Below are 18,505 nucleotides of genomic sequence, written 5' to 3' on the forward strand. Positions count from 1 at the left end.
ACACACACACACACACACAGCATGAACGCAGGCATAACACAGTCACACTCATGTACAATATGCACAAGCTACTGTACATTAAAGTGAGAAAGTGAGAGCAACAGACAGTGGAAGTCAGAAAGTTCTTGCATGGTTAAATCTTGTACAGTAAATATTTACTACTTTCTCTCACTGATCACAGTCGATCCTTCTTTCAGACTCTTTTGTATATTCAGTTCAGGTTTTGCCTGTTTTGTTTCTTTGCGCAGGTTCACATGACGAGAACGTCTGAATCAAAGCCAAATAGAAGCTACTGGATGATCATTTAAAAAAACATCTGAACAAATTCCTGAAATATTTATATATTTCATGCTACACAGGTAAGACGACGTAGACTATATTAACATTCCACTCCTGATGTGTAAAGCTTTACACATTAAATGACAGATTAATGGAAAAAGCAATTTGAAACTGGCACCTGTCGAGATCCTGGATATTCCGCTGAGTCTGTTCTTCCACCTCAGAGAAGAGCTGATGTGAGTGTCTCACTTCCTCCTGCAGCTGCATCACCTCTGCAGACAGACTCTGGAGAACATCTGGACTGGAGACTGAGGTCAGAATACTCAGATCCTCCAGCAAACTCTCTGCCTGCTCATCCTGGGTCTGGAGCTGCAGACACAGACTCTGCAGAGAGGAAGTAAGTGCAACAGATATTAGTTTGTTTGAGTTATTGACTGTTTGTTTGGTCACTTCTCTCTGTTGTTGTGTCTGTTTCCTCCTCAGGGTGTTTGGGCTAAATTATTCCCCAGGTGCCCAAACACCAATTTAAAGGTTCCGGGAGAAACCAAGTGAGAAGATGGTGAGGGGGTGTTGATGATGTGTACTTTTAACACCTATTTTTCAACTGAATGTGTATAACCACTTTTTTATAGTTCAAGTACATGCTGTATTATTCTAAGAATGTAGGTTTTTAAATATTTGTATGTTTAGACTTTAAATATTGGAATGGAGTTGATAGAAATGTCCTTTGAGTATTTGCACATAAAACACTTCCACTTCCAAAAAGCATCTTAAAAATAGGATAATATGCTCAAGTTTGAGTGTAGTGATTACAAATAATTTTTAATACACATTATTTTATGTTCTTCGTCTTACTTTAAGTTTTGCGAGCACTGCTGCCACATCTGATCCACCCAGAGTGAGGAGGGAGACCCGGATCTTTTGCAGGGACATGAAGCAGTCGGACATCCTGGCAGTAATGTGTCCCTTAGCAGCCACCGTCTGCCTGTAAACGTCCTCAGCCTCAAAAACAAGCTCCTTCAGCTGCTCCAACTTCTTCCTCATCTGGGTCTCCACCACCTAGATGAAATAATATCATCAGAGAGACGTACAAGACACTGTGACTCCATGTGTATGTGTCTCTACAAGCATGTACAAACACTGCATATCAAGAATAGTAGTAGTGTTTCAGTTCAGTTCCTTATCTTCTGTCCATCCTGGCAGTTTAATATCAGCCTGAAACATGGACAGCTGGATAAAGAGTCACCTGCAGCTCCAGCGGCGGCTCTGTGCTTTGAAGCAGCGACTGAATCTCGGTGGTTCTTCGTTGGAAACGCTCCACGATCTTCTCTTGGGCCCAAATCTCGTTCTGGAGAAAGTGAGAAGGAGGTTATCGTTATTCGAAGCAACGGTAGAAACCTGGAGATCATTTAACTGTAATAAAAAATCCGTTTTTACCTGCAGTGTCTGGATGTCGTCCTCAGACTGAAAGGACGGACACTGAGCGAACGCTGTCAATTTATTGGCCGTCCACTTGTCCACCTGCGCTCCGAGCTGGAGGACTCCATCCCACAGAGTCAGGCAGAGGTGCAAGTTCTCCAGGTGCGAATCGGTTCTTTCTGATATCTGCAAGGAAGTGAGTCACAGTGAATGTTGTCTTATAGCACCAGACTCAGCTCATCCTAATATCTCAGAACTTGAATATTTACTAATGTTAATACCCACTAGAAGCTTTATTTGATCATTTATGAGATCATCCTCACATAAAACAAATTCTGCTTTAATAACTGTGGGTTTAATTAGTGATAAAATACATGACTATAAATGCTGCATATTTAATAGTGAGTTGAGAGTTTAAAGCGACTCACATCCAGCCAGCCGTCCATGAGAGAATCTGCTTCGCTCTGAAACGGGATGACGTTGCACTCTGGCGTCTGACGTAGGTGAACGTGAATCTGCCGGCAGACGCTGCGGACTTCCTCTACGTCGCCCCCAAGGCTGTTCAGCTGAGATTTGGTTTCCTGGACCTGAGAGAACACACACACACATATAAGCTGTGGCATATGTCTGTCAATGCAAAGACCCTGAGTCCGAACAGAGGTCAAACTTCATGTGATACCTTGGAGTGTAATCTGTGCAGGTTTTCTTTCCCCATGTAGGAGGCCTGTTCCCCGATGGTGTTCTCTGCTCTGTGCAGTGTTCCACGCAGCTCCCCACGGATGCTCTGAAACCTCTTCAGCAGCTCAGTGAGCACACAGCACTGCTCCAGCCTGTTTGTTATCCACACACACACACACAACACACACACACAACTTACAGAAAGGCAACACAACTACAGTGACACAAGCAGAACATCGTTTATTTAACTTGTTACCGTTCGGTTACAGCTCTCGTTGCCTCTTCCCAGACGTCCTGCACCTCGCTGCTCTGACTCATGTCGTACAGACCTGATGAAGATGAGTCTTGTACGTGACGCAGCTCAGGGAGGAGGCCGGCGAGACGACTCTCCAGCTCCGTCAGGACACGTGACCTGAGGAGGGCGGAAACATCATCAGTGTGTCAGCAGACTGCACGTTGTGAGAAAACAGCATGTGGAGGATGTTGTTATTTCTTGAAGCATGAGTGGAATACCAGCAATGTTTTATTTTAGATTTGAGGGGTGATGTGTTGTGTTTCTTATGCCCATATGTTTGTTGGATGTTAATTCATGGTTTCCCCAAAGGTTTAGACAGAAAATATCAGAAATATCCTCATTCTGATGTAGTAAATTCCATTAATCAAGTATTCCTCCCACATTGGGAAAACACAGAAGTTACAGTGAACACATTAGTATGTTTTGGATCCAGGTGAGTGTTGTACCTCCGCTGCAGAGCGGGCAGGGTCGGCTCGTTCAGCCTCAAACGCTCAGCTGCTCCTTTGATTTCCCTCAGTTCTCCTGACAAGGCAGCTCTCCTCTGGACCAAGCTCTTCTTCTTCTCCTCTTCTTCTTTCTTCACATGGCTCCCTCTTCTTCTCTGCTCCTCACACCCCCACGTTTGTTCCTCCCTCTGCGTCTCTGTGTCTTTCTCTCCATCCAGCCTTCTCCTTTTGGACTCTGACTCCTCTTCTGCCCCACATGGAGCGGGATGCTCCTCCTCCTGTGGAGAATCATCCCAAGTCCTTGTCACACATGTCTCCATAGGAGTGAACTCTTCCTTCCTCTGCATCTGCTCCTTTCCCATCAGTTGTTTCTCGTCTTTGCTTTCCCCGTGCATGTCTCTCATCAGCTTGTTCTTCTCCACATGGCGCTCAGACAACGACGTGACCACATCCTGGCCCGTTACAGTCCCTGTCTCCGGGATGACGGTCCACTCCGCCGCCTGCTTGGTCTGCACGGTGTCGCTCCTGACGACCGCCTGCGAGATGGGAGAGTTACATGGTGACAGAAGATAACGAGGAAAAGACGGAGCGGCGAGCCGATCCCATTACAGAGGATTAGTGCCCAACAGCTCAGGCTGTGACTTGTAAAGCCAATTACAGTTTCTAAAGAGGACGGGCCACTTTAAATTAAATGTATAAAGTAAATAGGATTCATTTACTGCTAATTAACATGTGCAGTTTTCAAATTATGATTTAATTCGGAGCACGGACACTAGAAATTGAATACTACATTATAAAACAATGTTTACATCAAGGAAATAGCATTCAAACTAAAGCTAGAAATCTAAACGTCTTTTAAATAACAAATGTAGCTTTGGATCTGAGTGGAGCTGAAACATCTCTTCATCAAACCTGTATCTGCTCGTTTCTCTCTGTCGTGTGAAGGAGTCGGACGTTCAGTAGCTGCTCTTCGGCTCCAAGTGAAGACTTTTCATTTTGCTCCTCAGACTCGAAGCCTCTGTGTTGCATCAGGAGGTCGTGTCTCTCTGTCGGGACGTCCTGAGCTGGCAGAGGCCGGGTGTCACCGTGATGTGGCGCTGAGCTGTCCACAGGTGAGAGGTCTCCTTGTGGGACGTCCACGCTTCGTCTCGGTGGCCGGTCGCCGCTCGGCTGAGAGCCGGCGGACGTGCCAGTCGCTCTCAGTGGGGTGTTCGCCCCAAGCTGCTGCCTCCTGCTGAGTTAAGAGACTCGTGCATCAGGGGGCAGGTCGGGGTCAGACAGTTAGAACTAGACTCAGTTAGAACCAGAACAACAGGCGTCTGTAAGATTAACAGACTGGAAGGATTACACACCGACTATTGTTATGAAAGAAGCTGTCGGCCTCAATTAAATGCTACAGTTCACTCAACGTTCAGTTTAGAGACGGTACAAACCGAATATTGATTTTTAGAGCCTTTTACAGAATAAACAAAGCAGAAAAGTTGCATATTGATGTTTATAGTTTGCATGAAAAATATGTTTATTTTCTTAATTCAAATTCAATATATTTGTCTGTATTTGTGTTTTTTGACAGTTTATTGTTAAACTGTAGAATTTCAAGCCTCGATTACATTTCTTTGGGTATGATAATGACATCTTATGAATCACTGACATTTTTCTAAATATATATATTGGTGGATATATCGGTAAAGGAAATGTTTTACTGCATGATATCAATCTCTGACGTTCTTCCTGCTTTTTGAAACGATTTTTTTATCTGAAATATGATCAGAATTTCTTTTGCAGAACAGGAACATTAATAACTGAACATAATGAAATAAAATCCAAGCACTTTTCAATGGTTACAAGGCTTCTAGTTGAAAATCAAGGGCAAACTCTTCAGGTTTTCTAACTTCCTTCTTAACATTGGCATTATCTCACCTGTGAGCAGTGAGAACTGTGTCACTGGGTCGCGTTTCCTGTGCTTCCTCTGAATTCCTCCGCTGGTATGTGACCCGGCAGGATGACTGACCTGGTGTCAGTGTTCCACTCAAGTCTCTGAGCGATTCAACCTGCTCGTCAACAGACGCAGCTCCGTCCTCGACGACCTGGGAGCAGCGAAAAAAAACCCTCTGAGGAAGTGAAATCAAGCATCTTTCTCTCTGGTTATCTGATCACCAGACAGTTACGGGTTAGATGTTAATGCCACAGGGTTGTGCATGTACCTGCTGGTGGTGCAAACAGTCATGGTCAGTCTGGTCAGTAGCTTCATGCTGAGCGTTAGTATCAGTTTGCACAACAGACAACGACTGTTTTCCTTCTCTGATCTGAGACCACATGACTGGAACAAAGGCAGCTATTTCTCTCCTCACATCCTGGAACAAGTGGAAATTTGCTTTATGGAAGTTTTTTAGAGGAAAATTTGTGAGAATTATGTTATTAAAAAGATCTATAAATTATTGGATTAATCTAGGAAAACACAAAAAGTAAAGCTGGTATTAAGCAAATTCAAATTATATAATTTTCCACTGTGAAAATAGAAATAAAAAGAGACAGAAAGCTTTTGACTGTGCATCAGTCTCTCTTATGTCCGTCTCTCTGTCCTGTCGTACCTCCCACTGCTTCCTGACCGAGTCGGAGAGGAGCATCAAATCCTGGAGCTGGGGCCCCGAGCAGAAGGCCCCCAACCCTTCCACCGCGTTCAGGAACTCCTCCAGGGCGACAGGCTGCAGCGTTTTTAAAGCCCGCTGCACAGAAAACACACACAGCTGGACGAATACGCACAAACAGGAAACTGCAGCAGCAACACAAAGCAAAACAGCACAGACCTTGAAAGAATGTGTCCTGATTGTGAAGTTAAATCTGGGATTTGAAAGGTCTGGAGGTTGTTGCATTTAGAGCTTAAACATCAACCGTCTTTTTGGAGCTTTTAATAAGCAACAAGCAAATATAGAGCTGCACTGAAAAGTCTCACACTTGTGTTAATTAAAGTTCAAATAACAACATTCAAAACCTTTCATGAATTAAGAGCTTATACTTCTTTATCTATTTTCTTTTACTGTTTCAAACTGTACCTGTTTCTTCTTGGCCTGTGACTCTGAAATCTCTTTGCCACCAAACAACTTGATGGCCTTCTGGATGCGTCCCTGCAGATGAACTCGGGCCTTCTCCAGTCGGCTTCTTGCCATTGACTGAGCTTTGGAATGAACTTCACTGAGAACCATGACCGGAGGCTGTGGAGATGTTTTGGTGAGTTGCTGAGAGTTCGGCTGCTTGGACGAGCGTTCGTTCTCCTCTGTCCCTGAACTCGTTCCACGTTTGGACAGAACCAGACGTCTTTGAGATGTTGGTCCAGCATTTTGACTCGGACTTGAAGCTTGAGATTCAGAAGTTGACCGAGGCTGTGTCGTGGATTTAAATTCAGCTTCTTTCACAAGAGGAGGGTGAACATGAGGAACTGGTTCCCTCACAGGATGAGGCAGCATTTGGATTTCCACAAGAGGCACAACAATGGTAGTTCCATGCTGGTTTTCCCTCCAACTCTTTGGATCACTTGCCGTATGAGATGGAGTCTGAGGTGAAAGTTGACTTGGGTCCTGGGTTTGCAGGTTAAAGTTCTCAGGCTCGTGTGCACGTTTAGTTCTGACGACAACCAACATCCCAGTCTCTGGATGTCTCTGCGTCTGATGGACTGGTTCACCCACATGCTCCTTAAACCCAGGAGAACTTAACATTCCAGGAATCTCCTAAAAAAGGTCAAATATACAAAGTTCTCTCCATCAGGGGGCCTGTGTGCATCTCGAGTCATTAGAGATGCATATGAATTTAATGTTAATTAGTAAATTAGACTTTTCCAGAAGGAACCGTCAAGATCAAATGAATAAAAAGTACTTTAAATGCATTATTGAAAGAATGAATCTCCACCTGTTTGAATAGTGTGGTAGTTTTTTCTTTGATGATGTTTCACATACATTCTTTCACATTAAGATAAATAATCACCACCTGTCTGAACTTGTTCCATAATAACAAGTGTCTCACCTCAATCAGATAAAAGAAACGATCACACTACCTGAGCAGGTCTTGGTGTTTACACTTTGAGAACAAGTCTGTTAATCATCAGCATTAAAAATACTTTTTATTGATTTAATCTCAACTGTCTCTTCCCGGGAAAAGAACAAGAATATGCAAACTCACAAACTTTGTCCTCTTCATGAATCCGGCCCACTGCTTGTTGACCGTGCTGAGTTGTCCGGCTAGAGTGCGGCTGGTTGAGGTTTCTGTCACTTCGATGAGAAAGTTCCCCGCCTCATTCAGCTGAGCGTGACATGACGTCCACTCACTCACATCCTGCAGGAACAAAATCACAAGTTAAAAGCATTTTTTGCACTTCAAGGCAGCTTCATAGTGATGATCACCTTTTCATTTAGCTGACGTCTCGTTACCTGTGTCCCGGCAGCAGGAGTCTGTGTCGTCTGTGCGAGCCACGTCTGCAGAGAGGCCAGGCTCAGGTTGTAAGTCTCCCACGCAGACATCACTCTCTCCATCGTCCCCCTCACGGCCGTCACAGCTTGTTCCACTGACTCAGCTTCGCTTTCTGCTTCTTTCACCTGACGATGAACGAGCTGGGAATCTTCACCTGAGGAGAGAACGGAAAGGAATTCACCATCTACAGAGTTCATGTCCTTTTAAAGATTAAGATCATGGACTCATACCTAGAGCTGCCTTGCTGGTGTAAGCGTTTGCCTTGTCCTTCAGGTTTTGTAGAGCGTCCATCAGAATTGAAATCATGCCTCGACGCTCCACTGTTTCCTGGACGAGACACATCAGTACAAGTCATTGCTTTTGCTGGTTTTTGGAAGCATCATTTATTAAATAATAAGGTCGACAGATTGGAATTGGAGCCAATTTATACCCAGGACGGCGTCACTGTCACCTAAATCTATGGAAAGCTAATAAAAGGCATTGTTGTTTAGTTTGTCGGCGTATAATTAACATCATTTTAATATAATTCATTTCTCCAGTTAACTGCAATGAGTTTCCTAACTGGTGTAAATCAGATATACACTCACATGCCAGTCCTGCAGAAGCCCCTGTACGGCCTCCTCTGATCTGTAAGATGTTCTCCACGTCTGGACCTTGGCTTTGAGGCGGTTCAGGAGATCCAGAGCCGTGTGACGACACTCCTGGTATTCCAACTTGATCCCGTGATATTTGGTTGTGACTCTTACATGAGTTACGCTGTTCACAAAGACGATTAAATCATTATCTCGTGGGATTATTGGTCTAGAAGAAGCTGCTGTGTGTCATTTTTATCATCAGTGACTTTATGATTTATGACTTACCGTCTTTTGATCTCATCAAACTTTTCCAGTGGCACCGCCAAGTTCCCTGAGGCGTCCACGGTGTGGTACTCGTCAAGTATGTTGACGTAGTGACTCAGCTCCTTAATTAACGTCTGACGAAAAGGAGAAAACAACTTTACAAGCAGATCAATTAGATGATGAAAATGTGTGTCAGGTTATAGTAAGTCCTGAGATTCTGTTTTGCAGCAACAAGTCTGCTCCATTTTTGTCCCATAACCTGCAGTATACATCGTTTTATAGATTTTTTGAGAAAAGGAGAGAACAGATTCAAATAAAACAACCTTCAGGACATCTTGTTGGGCTCTGGCCTCTTTAGCAGCGTGTGCGTGATCTTTCACCCCCCCTCCCTCCTCTGTCAGCGCTGCCTCCGCACGCTGCAGCCACACAACCACCGAGTCCAGAGGAGGAGGAAGACTCAGGTCCAGGTCGGCTTTACATCTCTGCAGCTGAAGAATGACACACAGCCTGGTATGAGCACAGATTCTCATGATTGTGTTATTGTCTAATAAGCGCTCTGTGAGCATTTCTCAATCACCAGGAGAGAGACAAAGGAAGTGAATCAGGAACCAGATTAAAAACACATATAGGAGCAAATTCTTTCTCCATTTTATCTCAGTGATTTCACACAACATAGTGAAAAACTGCACTTGCAAGTGAATAAACAACCAAAATATATAAAAACTAAAACACAGGATGCAATAAGGAAACAGGAGTGGACCTCCTCACCTCCTCCTCCAGACGATCCCACGCTGCCCTGAGAGCTCGCAGCTCTCCACTCAGCTCGGGGGAGCGTCTAATGGTAGCGAGGAGGGTCAGTACAGGTCTCCTCTGATCAGCGACGGAGCCAGTGAGAGTCTGGAACACCTGGAGAACCAAACACAGCCTCTGAAAGCTCTCGGACAATACAAGATAAAAAACACACCCGGTGAGTGCTTTCTTCGCTCAGTACGGCGTCTTACTTGATGTTTCTCTGCGTAGCCGGAGTTCTCTGTAGCCGTCCACGATTCAGACAGCTCCTGAAAGGTTTGCTGCAGCCAGAGAGTCACCTCTTGTGCTCGCTCACACGGAGAAACCTACATCAGCCCAAATGAAACCGTCAACAGCTGCATTTTCATGCTATAACTTATATACTTATTTAGAGAAAGACTTAATTGATTAATTGAGGAAGGACCTGTTTGCTTGGCGTGTAACTACCTGGCGTAACGGTGAGACAGCAGCCGCTGGGGTGAAGTGAGCGGGAAAGTTCAGAGGTGAGAAGCAGGAGGGCTGATCCAGAGGAAACAGCTACGCCACCAGAAGAGAGCATGAAATTAAAGTTGAAGGAAAAGGAAAAGCAGTTGACACCCTTCGGTTCCAGCAGGGAGGGGATTGTGTTTTCAAGAGCCGACAGGGAATATAAGCAGAAAACCCCCAAATTGAAACAGTGATGCTTAGACCTGCAGTTTAATTTATCGGCCCAGATATTGTGTTCAGTAAAATTGCTAAACTTTTATCTTGAGAGTTAATGATTTATGGCCATGTCTTTGTGTAAATATGCGCAATGAATAGATCCAAGTACACACATAAACTAGAAAGGAGTGAAGGACACATGAGCATCCACCACGAATGTGATTCATGCTGCAGGAGAACATGATTACTGACAGATTGCTTGAGGCCCCTGTGGACAGCAGTGGACATGACGGCAGAACGTTTACAGTGTGCAAACATCACTGATCACGAACCTCCAGGTGGTCGTCACGCGCCGGCATGTCGTTGGAGTACTGAAGAAACTGGGCCACATACATCATGATGGATTTCTCATCGGGGTCTTTGACGTTCACATCTGAGGTGAAAGAAAAAGACTCTCAGCACGGCACACGCTCAAATGATATAAAGTTCAAAAGGGCCTCAGTGCAATATCTGTTCATGGAACTTCACAACTTCCTCATATATGTATGTGTGTGAATCCAAAATAGTTAAATATAAATGTTTTATGCTTAAAAATACCTTTAATATCTCTCTTGGTGTTAATTTTAAGAATGAGTTGTCTCTTATATAATAAAAATATTAGTATGAAACACCATGTAGAACTCTGTGCAGCCTCACCCTGGGGCTCCAGCAGGCGGGGGATGTGGAGCTCCCTCTCAGCCACGTGAAACGCTTCCTCCAGGTTCTCCCGGTTGCTTCTGGACGGCACCAGGGAGAGATCCACCAGCTGAGGTCTGATGGAACACAGGATGACCAGGAAGGCTTCTCCACTCCTCCAGCTCGCCTTAAAATCCTTCACCCTGATAGAGCTACCGACCCTGGAGACAGAAGGGGCAGATAAAAGGTTATTTTTGATTTCATGTTTGTGTTTTGAGCATCTTAGCATGTGCTTTAAAACTCACCTTTGGCATTGGTCCCTCACCCACATGAGCAGGGCCTTCTTGGCGGATACTCTGAAACACCTGTGGAGGGGGGACGTCCGGCCTGCAGGGACCGGACTCACTGGGACGGGGCTGCCAGACCAGGAGTCCAGGCTGGTCAGAGAGTCCAGGGAGGAATGACGGGAGCTGAACGAGACGGCACTGGCCAGCTCCTCAATCTGAAACGATACCACAATACGTTCAGATTAGAAATGATTAAGGATTTTTAAAGAAAGATCTACAATGAAAGTAGCAGTGGTAGAGATTTAGGCTTTACTACTGGCACTCACATGACAGTGGAGAATGATGGTCCACACGAGTCCGAGGATGATCGAGGGGCGTCCATCTATGATGTCCGCGATGTGTATGTTCACTAATTTGATCTACACCAATGAACCGCATGATATTTGATCAATAAAACACACGTGACAGGTTCAGATTGTTTGAACGTGTGAACACTTACAGATTTTTTCTTGAAGAAATTGAGAGCTGTCTCAATGTTGGCCCTCTGCTGGAAAACCCCGTGGCCCCTCTGTCTTTTCTAGAGAGACAGATTACAACATCAGCTTAGTTGTTATAATAATGTGCGTTTGTGTTGTTTTGGGCTTTTCCCCAATACTTTTTTCAGTTATGTCAGAAGCACAGTGGACTAACTCACCAGTGACTGACCACTCATCACCTCCAACAGGTCCAGGAGCTGCGATCCATCTCTGAGGTCAGAGAACAGGTCCGACACAAATGAGGGAGGTCGTCTCTGTAACAACACACAAACTGTATTCACCGATTTACTCTGTATAATTCAAATACAATATAAACAGTCCCTTGAAACGCACTTGACTAAAACCTCAACACGGTAAGTCACAGAGTTTACAATCTAATGTAATGGGAGCAACCACAACCAAAACACATTAACATGATAGACAGAGTTATTTAACTGATCCTGGGTCACTGGGTCATATCAGGTTGGAAATTTGCTGCATCATCTTGTATAAAATAGGAAGTTGTTCGTGGCTTCCTGGTAAAATGAGGAAAAAAGGCTGGTGGGAAAATAATTTCTGAAATGTTCACCTCTAAGTAAACCAAACTGGAAACCTAAAGAAATCCTGCATTTAAACTGAATCTTTATTAGATCCGTTCAGTGTCTGGGTCAAAGCTTTGGGCAACAACAGTGAACTTTGACCTGTAGACATTGAGATAATATCTTCTGTTGGGGTGGGGTGGGGGGTAAGTGACCTCAGGCTGGTAACACTTGGAAAGTAGTGATTTTGGCGTTGGAGCGCAGTCGTATGGACACGAGGTTACGAAGAGGTGCCTGGCTTCGGATTACGTGCTGCTCCGCTCCACTGAAACACTATTTATACTCCGGGCGAATGTCACGAGCAGCTCGACGTCTCTTTGCAGTGAGATCGAGGACGAGCTGCCTCGCTGCCACTCGCTGCCCCGACCGGTGAGTCGGCACGTTGCCCTGCACCGCCTGCGTCATATCGTTTACAGCCAGACCACAGCAGGATGTCAGGACACATATCTATTTCATTTGTCAGCACTGTTATAGTCAATGTGAAATCGACTGCAAGGAGCGCTAAAATATCAAACTATTTTAAAACCTAAGATTTTGTAGCATTTTGGGGTTTTTTTGAGTAAAAACAAACTATATTCCAACTTCCTAATAAGCTGGTTGATTATTTACAATATAATGAAAACCATAAGTCATGCAATACACACAAAAGCCAGTGTGTTCCCTGCCACCTTAATCTTCTGTTCACTCCTCATTCTTGTTTTATTTCTCATGCAGCTCATTGCAATATTTCATTAAACTCCAATTGTCTTAAAAACATTCTTAAATTAATTTTATGAACCTTAATGTTAACTTTTGTACAGGAGTAACTTTGCAATAGCAACAGGCTTTAAATTCACTTTCCCTCGTGTTCAAGGCAGCACCACTGACCCAGGAGCTGTTTTATCTTTACAAATATAGATATATATCTTTAGTTATGTATGTGATCTGTCACTGAAATGTGGTGTCTGAAGAATATTGTAGTATCCCTAATGCATAAATTTCCATGATCAAGCATTTATACAATGAGCATCACACAGAAATACGCCATCATACCTTAGCGAGTTGAGCATTTATCCAGTTGGTGAAAGTTCTTTTCTGAATCTGTTCATGCTCCACTGTTTGGGAAACAGAGAGAGAAACTGTGATCTACACACATTCACACATTCAGAACCAGATCTATTCATGTAATGTGGTTTTTTTTCTGGCATTATTAGAGATGTGATGTAGTGGAGAGCAAACGTGTCAATTAAAGAAAAACTTTGAATTAAAAAGCTGATTATTCCTGATGGAACGTGGAAGCTTGTGTTTGACCTTTTTGCAGCAGCACACAAAAGCTACACACAACAAAGACTTCATGAACTGCATCACTGTCTCAGTTTATATCACAGTCCACTCATTCAATCATGTTGGTTAAGTAACATGCGTGTACTTTTTCAAACGATAAAACATATTCAACCATAATGATATATATAACACACGTAATGCAGTAAATGCCCGAAGCAAGTATATGACACTATAGCAACGTCTGGTTAAACTCTGCTCTGAAGTCCTTAGGATTTTAAAAAGCAGCCTCAGAAACCCACATCTGAGCTGCATCACGTTCATGAGCTACTCACCGACGTCAGAGAACCTCACAACTTTCTGACTCGCCATTCTTACATCCAAGGCTCAATGGACCCGTGTACAATGACTAAGGGGAACGGCCACTTAAACATTAATCTCTCCCTCTCTCCCCCTGGATGAGCCTGGAGTGAAACACTTCCTTTTTAAGCTGAGGTAAGACGGAGATCTGGCGACGGGACGACTTCCAAGACACTGACAGACATAGATACTCACACACACTCACTCACACACACACACACACATGCACACACGCACTTACAGCCATGATGAACTTCCAGACAGACACACACACTGTGAGAGGTTTTTGAACATACAAGGACCTGGTGAGGTTTAAGAGATCTTAAGCTTCTATGGCCAAAACATGGAGCTTATATATATATATATATATCTCCAAGTCTCCTGCAGATCAAACATTTCAATAATTAATAACAAGCTGCTTGGACAGTTTTATGACTCTGTCTATAATGAATAAAGGAGCTTGATGTTTTGTCCGAGACCAACACTCACTTTCAGATTGTTCAGCTTCAGTCAGTCATGTCTGTCTCTGCCGAGTCAGGAAACTCCTGTCTGCTCTAATCTCTTGACTCCACCCAGCTCACCTGACGTATAACGAGGTGCAAACACTACTGAGATTCTTCACCATGACAATCACTCTTTGCTCTCAGGGCCAATGTGACACACTGTGTCTCCTCAGGTCAAATTACAATTATGATGCTATTGCAGAGGTTTGTAAAAAATATGAAAACGAAAATATGTTTTGTATGATTTGCTTTATCTCTTTTTCATATCACTCTTAAGTTATCATATGAATCACCATCAAATACTGCTAAAAAACCTTTTTATTATGTTTTTGTAATATTAAAACTTGCATATTTTAGCTGTTACTGATGCACAGTGTATTCCTTACTTTCAAAAAGTGTGAAAGCAGATTGTTCTTCTCTGTGTGTCAAACTTTGCAAAATGAAACTGACAGCTGACTGGACTCAAACTGCTTAAAAATCACCAATCAAAGTGTTTATGTAATTTTAGAGTGATGAAAAATACATACAAATAAAATCTGCACAAGAAATGTTATCATAATTCAGTATTGGATGAGTTGATCGCTGATAGGCCATCGCTGTGTTTCCCCTTTCCAGCAAATCACATGTCACAAAGTCTGTAAAACTCCAGGAATAGACCGACCTTGGAGAAGCATGTGCACGTTGTCAATGTCCAATGGAATTCCTCCATCGTGCTCCTCCGCACCACCTGAAGCCATGTAGCCTCCAACCACAGCACGAGATCGACCTCAGGAGGGTTCTGGAAACATGGTTTAGGAAATCATCCAAAACAGCAGTTAAAAGAGTGTTAGGTGTCTCCACTGCCTGATTAGTCACCTTAAGAACACACCCATCCACACCCCTAGGTTACCACACACTCACACACACACACACACACACACACACAGATGCAAGTACACACATGCAGGTATTCAGACAATGAGCTCGAACACGAGGATTGATCGTTCTGTATGGAAAGAGCCTGGAGCTTTCTTTTTTCAGTTTAGGCAGATATATAAAGAATAGACAGTTTGGTCAAATCAACATACCTGCAGCGGGGCTGAAGTCACAGCTGGCAGCTACTGTGGTGCATATTAAAATGAAGAACCCAGTACAGTGTGACCTGCACAGCAAATCTCCTCAGCTGTGTCCTTTCATATTGGCAGGACTCAGTGTTGATTCACTGTGCTGAATGCCTTCGAATACGACTTGGCCTGTAGGTGCTCACAAATGAAACAAAGTGCCTCTCGCCTATCAGGGTGTGAGGACAAAACAGAGCGGAGAGTCCCGCCCATGCTCACTGTGCCGGGCCCAAATCCTGTGAGCTCTCCTGCAAACTTTGAGTCAAAGGGTGACACTTTGCTTCAAAAGCAAAAAAAAACAGACTCGAGTGCTTTGGTTTGCAGCTTTGATAAGAAAAGAAGGAACTTGTGACTGAGGTTTCGGGAACAAATCACAAAACTGTAACACATCTACTTGTATCTTTTATTCTCTTCCTTGATTTTTCTAGTGAGCTGTTGTTAAGTTACAGGAACAAGGAAACTGAGAAAAGACCTTCACTTGCATTCATGTGACACTGTTTGAGTTTCCTTTCAGAGCTGATTCCAAAACCACTCTCCAGCACTTAATGATTATTTAATTCAGTTTTTTAGTTTTCACAGTAGGTTTCATATTGAGACAAATCAATCTGTGAAGACTATACCATTAAAACCTTGTTTAAGACAATAGAATATGTATTCATCTAACATTATTTATTTGTTTCACTTGAAGAGGAATAAGGTGCATAAATAGTGTTTTATTTGTTAATATCTTGAGAGTTTGGGGGGGGGAACTGGAGCCCATTACATTATTTTTATTTGTATTATTATTATAACTCATAAACTAGGATCTAACTACAATAAATTCAACTAAGTAAATTGTGAATAAAGTATATATCATCTATGGTGTTGAACATATTTTATTGAATAAATATGTTCCTGGATTTATAATGGGATTGTAAACGTTCGCCACACGGCCATGTGGTGGCGCTGCACTCCCAAACACCCGTGAACGAAGCAGTGAAACAAGCGGAGTGTAGAAGAAGCATTTCCACCCACGACTTTGACGTGAAGCTTCCGGTAGCATCAGCGGCTCTTGACCTTCCTGCAGCAGCGACACGAACTGAGAGGTAACAGCGCAAATCACGTTTATTTAACATGTTCACTTTAAAAAAACAACACAGCTACAGTTGTGTGCTAATGGAAGCTAACTGGAGTCAAGCTATAGTGACCTTGGTTGTGTGTGTGCTACATTTGCTGGTGCACTTAGCTAGCTAGCCTTAGCTTCCTGCTAAAACTAGCTAGGGTTGTTCTCGCTAACACGCTCGTCGGGATCCAGTCATTTGTTTAAAGTAGTAAACACGAAATAAATATGAACAACGTGTCTTCTGGTCAATGTTCTCCTGCTTCGTGTCACCAACGTGCACACGCGCAATGCTAACTAGCTTAGACAGGCACTGTTAGCAGCAGTGTTAGCTGAAGCATTAGCCAACTAACTTATCTCCAGTAAAGATTAGTTATTACCACGTCAATTTAAAAAGAAACTATCTCTTGATTCGCAGACAGTTAAAGTCAGGAGAGAGGAAACTTTCCCCGGGAGTCAGATGTTTCCCTGCTGCCCAAAGTCATTAGCTTAGCCTGACTCAGCTGAGGGTTAATGCAGCCTGAGTCCTGACAACACTGTCTGAAGGAACCGGTTTATACAGTTTGAGCCTAAGATACTAAAAGCACAACTCCCAAAGTTAACTAGTTCTGTCAGGTTAGTTTAACCCACACGATCTGACAAGTGGTGGGATATTGAAAGAAGACACGAGGGTCATTGGGGGTGTGTGATCATCTCATGTAACAGTCGTGTCCATGCTGGAATAGACCGTTCTCTGTTTTGACAGTGGGCCTGTGCTTTCTCCCACAGATGGCTGGACGTGTACTTGCATCATGGTGGGCCAAGATGGGCCCTTACTACACAAAGGCATACCCGGAGATGTGGGTTGGCCTTGGCATCATGACGTACCTGTACTACAAAGTCTCCTATGGGGGTGAGTTTAACACCAAATGCACTAACACAAACTGAACGTGGACTAGTGTAGTTGCAAAATATGAGATCTGCCTCCACATTTTGTAAGGTCTTATTGATTCTACACTGTATTTGGCATAATTTAAGTGGTTTGAATACATCAAGAAGCAAGCAGGGTGCAGAGTGAGATGGATTCACTTGCAGGAAAACCTCCACACATGTAGCACAACACATGTAATTCTCCACAGTGGCTGTACGTTGTCTTGTAAGATGAGAAAACTAAGTGAAAAGTGTATTTAAAATGACATCATTCTGCATCATTAAGCACTTTATCAGATGCAAGGTGTAAAGCCGCCACAGCTACATTTGCTTCTTAACTGTGTATTAATGACCTGACTCTGTGATTATGGGTCAATGTGACTAATATTATGTTTATATTTCTATTTTTAGGCAAGAAGGCCGTGAAGGACAGTAAGTGGCTTAACATTTTCAAACATTCTACATAATCCGTATTTGGCAGTAATTAGTTTTCTTTAACCTTGGTGGTAGCTGTAAGAATTTCACTGATCTCTGCCCTTAGTTGAACAGGATCATATTTCATCAGTCTGTGTCATTAATCATGTTTTTTTTCTTGTCCTCTTTTTCTAGAGCCTACCCACTGAGTTCTCCACCGTGCTGATGACCCCTCCACCTGCTGTTAAATAAAGTCGCCTGTCCTGAAGTCCAGATTCATATTAGAATTTTTTTGTTAATATGGAACAAATAAAGTTCTTATCCAACACCTGGGTCGTCTCATTGGCATTTTTTGATATTACATAAAGTGATGCTACATGAGAGTAGATACAATACAGTAGGAGTTCACATTTCCCACAAACCCTTCTGACATGTTTGGTTTCCTTTTTATTTTGTTGAAATCCAATGTATCACAGTTTGGGTTTATACTCTAACTAATTGAATGGACAGAATAAATACCAGCACCGCCATGTTTGGTGTTGATGCTAGAAATCACGAGTTCGATCTTGAACTGATGACCTCTTGTGTATTTTAATTTGTTAGATTAAATAAGAGTTACATAATTCTTCAGAGCCGCTCACTCTGGGTTGTGGTATTAAAAGGACTGCAGCATCACAACTGGTTTGCTGAATAAAAATAAATTGATGACAAATTAATCAGTTTCTATTTACAGTTTGGTTCATTGAACTAAGAGTGTGTCCTGCCTCAGGCCACACGTTTAATGAAAGGGGAAGAAAGACAGTCTGCTCAGTTTTCCATCCATCCCCACATACCATCTCTGTAAATACTGGCCTCATGAAAAGTTGTGGCATCTTTGACTTGAAGTGAACCCACAGCAGCACAGAGAAGGTTCAGAAATCTGGATCTAAAGTCCCT

General features: G+C 43.2%; 2 protein-coding genes across 2 annotated transcripts in view; one reads left to right on the forward strand and one right to left on the reverse strand.

The window, feature by feature from the left end:
* The window catches only part of LOC118099858 (nesprin-1), a 64,919-nt gene extending 49,640 nt beyond the window's left edge, over positions 1 to 15,279 (reverse strand). The window contains exons 1-31 of the mRNA XM_047338178.1: positions 15,115 to 15,279; positions 14,709 to 14,825; positions 12,957 to 13,018; positions 11,505 to 11,600; positions 11,310 to 11,387; positions 11,137 to 11,229; positions 10,829 to 11,025; positions 10,545 to 10,744; positions 10,181 to 10,281; positions 9,654 to 9,743; positions 9,419 to 9,532; positions 9,186 to 9,323; positions 8,741 to 8,905; positions 8,439 to 8,551; positions 8,166 to 8,334; positions 7,809 to 7,905; positions 7,539 to 7,732; positions 7,291 to 7,443; positions 6,171 to 6,842; positions 5,709 to 5,843; positions 5,322 to 5,471; positions 5,038 to 5,204; positions 4,030 to 4,351; positions 3,118 to 3,653; positions 2,633 to 2,788; positions 2,378 to 2,528; positions 2,127 to 2,285; positions 1,717 to 1,884; positions 1,526 to 1,627; positions 1,135 to 1,338; positions 458 to 663 (exon numbers count right to left, since the gene is read on the reverse strand). Of these exons, the coding sequence (XP_047194134.1) occupies positions 458 to 663; positions 1,135 to 1,338; positions 1,526 to 1,627; positions 1,717 to 1,884; positions 2,127 to 2,285; positions 2,378 to 2,528; positions 2,633 to 2,788; positions 3,118 to 3,653; positions 4,030 to 4,351; positions 5,038 to 5,204; positions 5,322 to 5,471; positions 5,709 to 5,843; positions 6,171 to 6,842; positions 7,291 to 7,443; positions 7,539 to 7,732; positions 7,809 to 7,905; positions 8,166 to 8,334; positions 8,439 to 8,551; positions 8,741 to 8,905; positions 9,186 to 9,323; positions 9,419 to 9,532; positions 9,654 to 9,743; positions 10,181 to 10,281; positions 10,545 to 10,744; positions 10,829 to 11,025; positions 11,137 to 11,229; positions 11,310 to 11,387; positions 11,505 to 11,600; positions 12,957 to 13,018; positions 14,709 to 14,784 (5,264 nt within the window). The 5' untranslated portion in view covers positions 14,785 to 14,825; positions 15,115 to 15,279. The remainder of the gene's footprint in view (positions 1 to 457; positions 664 to 1,134; positions 1,339 to 1,525; positions 1,628 to 1,716; positions 1,885 to 2,126; positions 2,286 to 2,377; positions 2,529 to 2,632; positions 2,789 to 3,117; positions 3,654 to 4,029; positions 4,352 to 5,037; positions 5,205 to 5,321; positions 5,472 to 5,708; positions 5,844 to 6,170; positions 6,843 to 7,290; positions 7,444 to 7,538; positions 7,733 to 7,808; positions 7,906 to 8,165; positions 8,335 to 8,438; positions 8,552 to 8,740; positions 8,906 to 9,185; positions 9,324 to 9,418; positions 9,533 to 9,653; positions 9,744 to 10,180; positions 10,282 to 10,544; positions 10,745 to 10,828; positions 11,026 to 11,136; positions 11,230 to 11,309; positions 11,388 to 11,504; positions 11,601 to 12,956; positions 13,019 to 14,708; positions 14,826 to 15,114) is intronic.
* Positions 15,280 to 16,096: 817 nt separating this feature from the next.
* Positions 16,097 to 17,897, forward strand: atp5mj (ATP synthase membrane subunit j). The gene is made up of 4 exons (XM_035143356.2): positions 16,097 to 16,232; positions 17,015 to 17,138; positions 17,567 to 17,587; positions 17,765 to 17,897. The coding sequence occupies exons 2-4, from the start codon at positions 17,015 to 17,017 to the stop codon at positions 17,776 to 17,778; spliced, it is 159 nt and encodes a 52-aa protein (XP_034999247.1). The 5' UTR covers positions 16,097 to 16,232; the 3' UTR covers positions 17,779 to 17,897.
* Positions 17,898 to 18,505: the final 608 nt, after the last annotated feature.

Source organism: Hippoglossus stenolepis, chromosome 20, assembly GCF_022539355.2.
Source record: "Hippoglossus stenolepis isolate QCI-W04-F060 chromosome 20, HSTE1.2, whole genome shotgun sequence".
Taxonomy (NCBI): Eukaryota; Metazoa; Chordata; class Actinopteri; order Pleuronectiformes; family Pleuronectidae; genus Hippoglossus; species Hippoglossus stenolepis.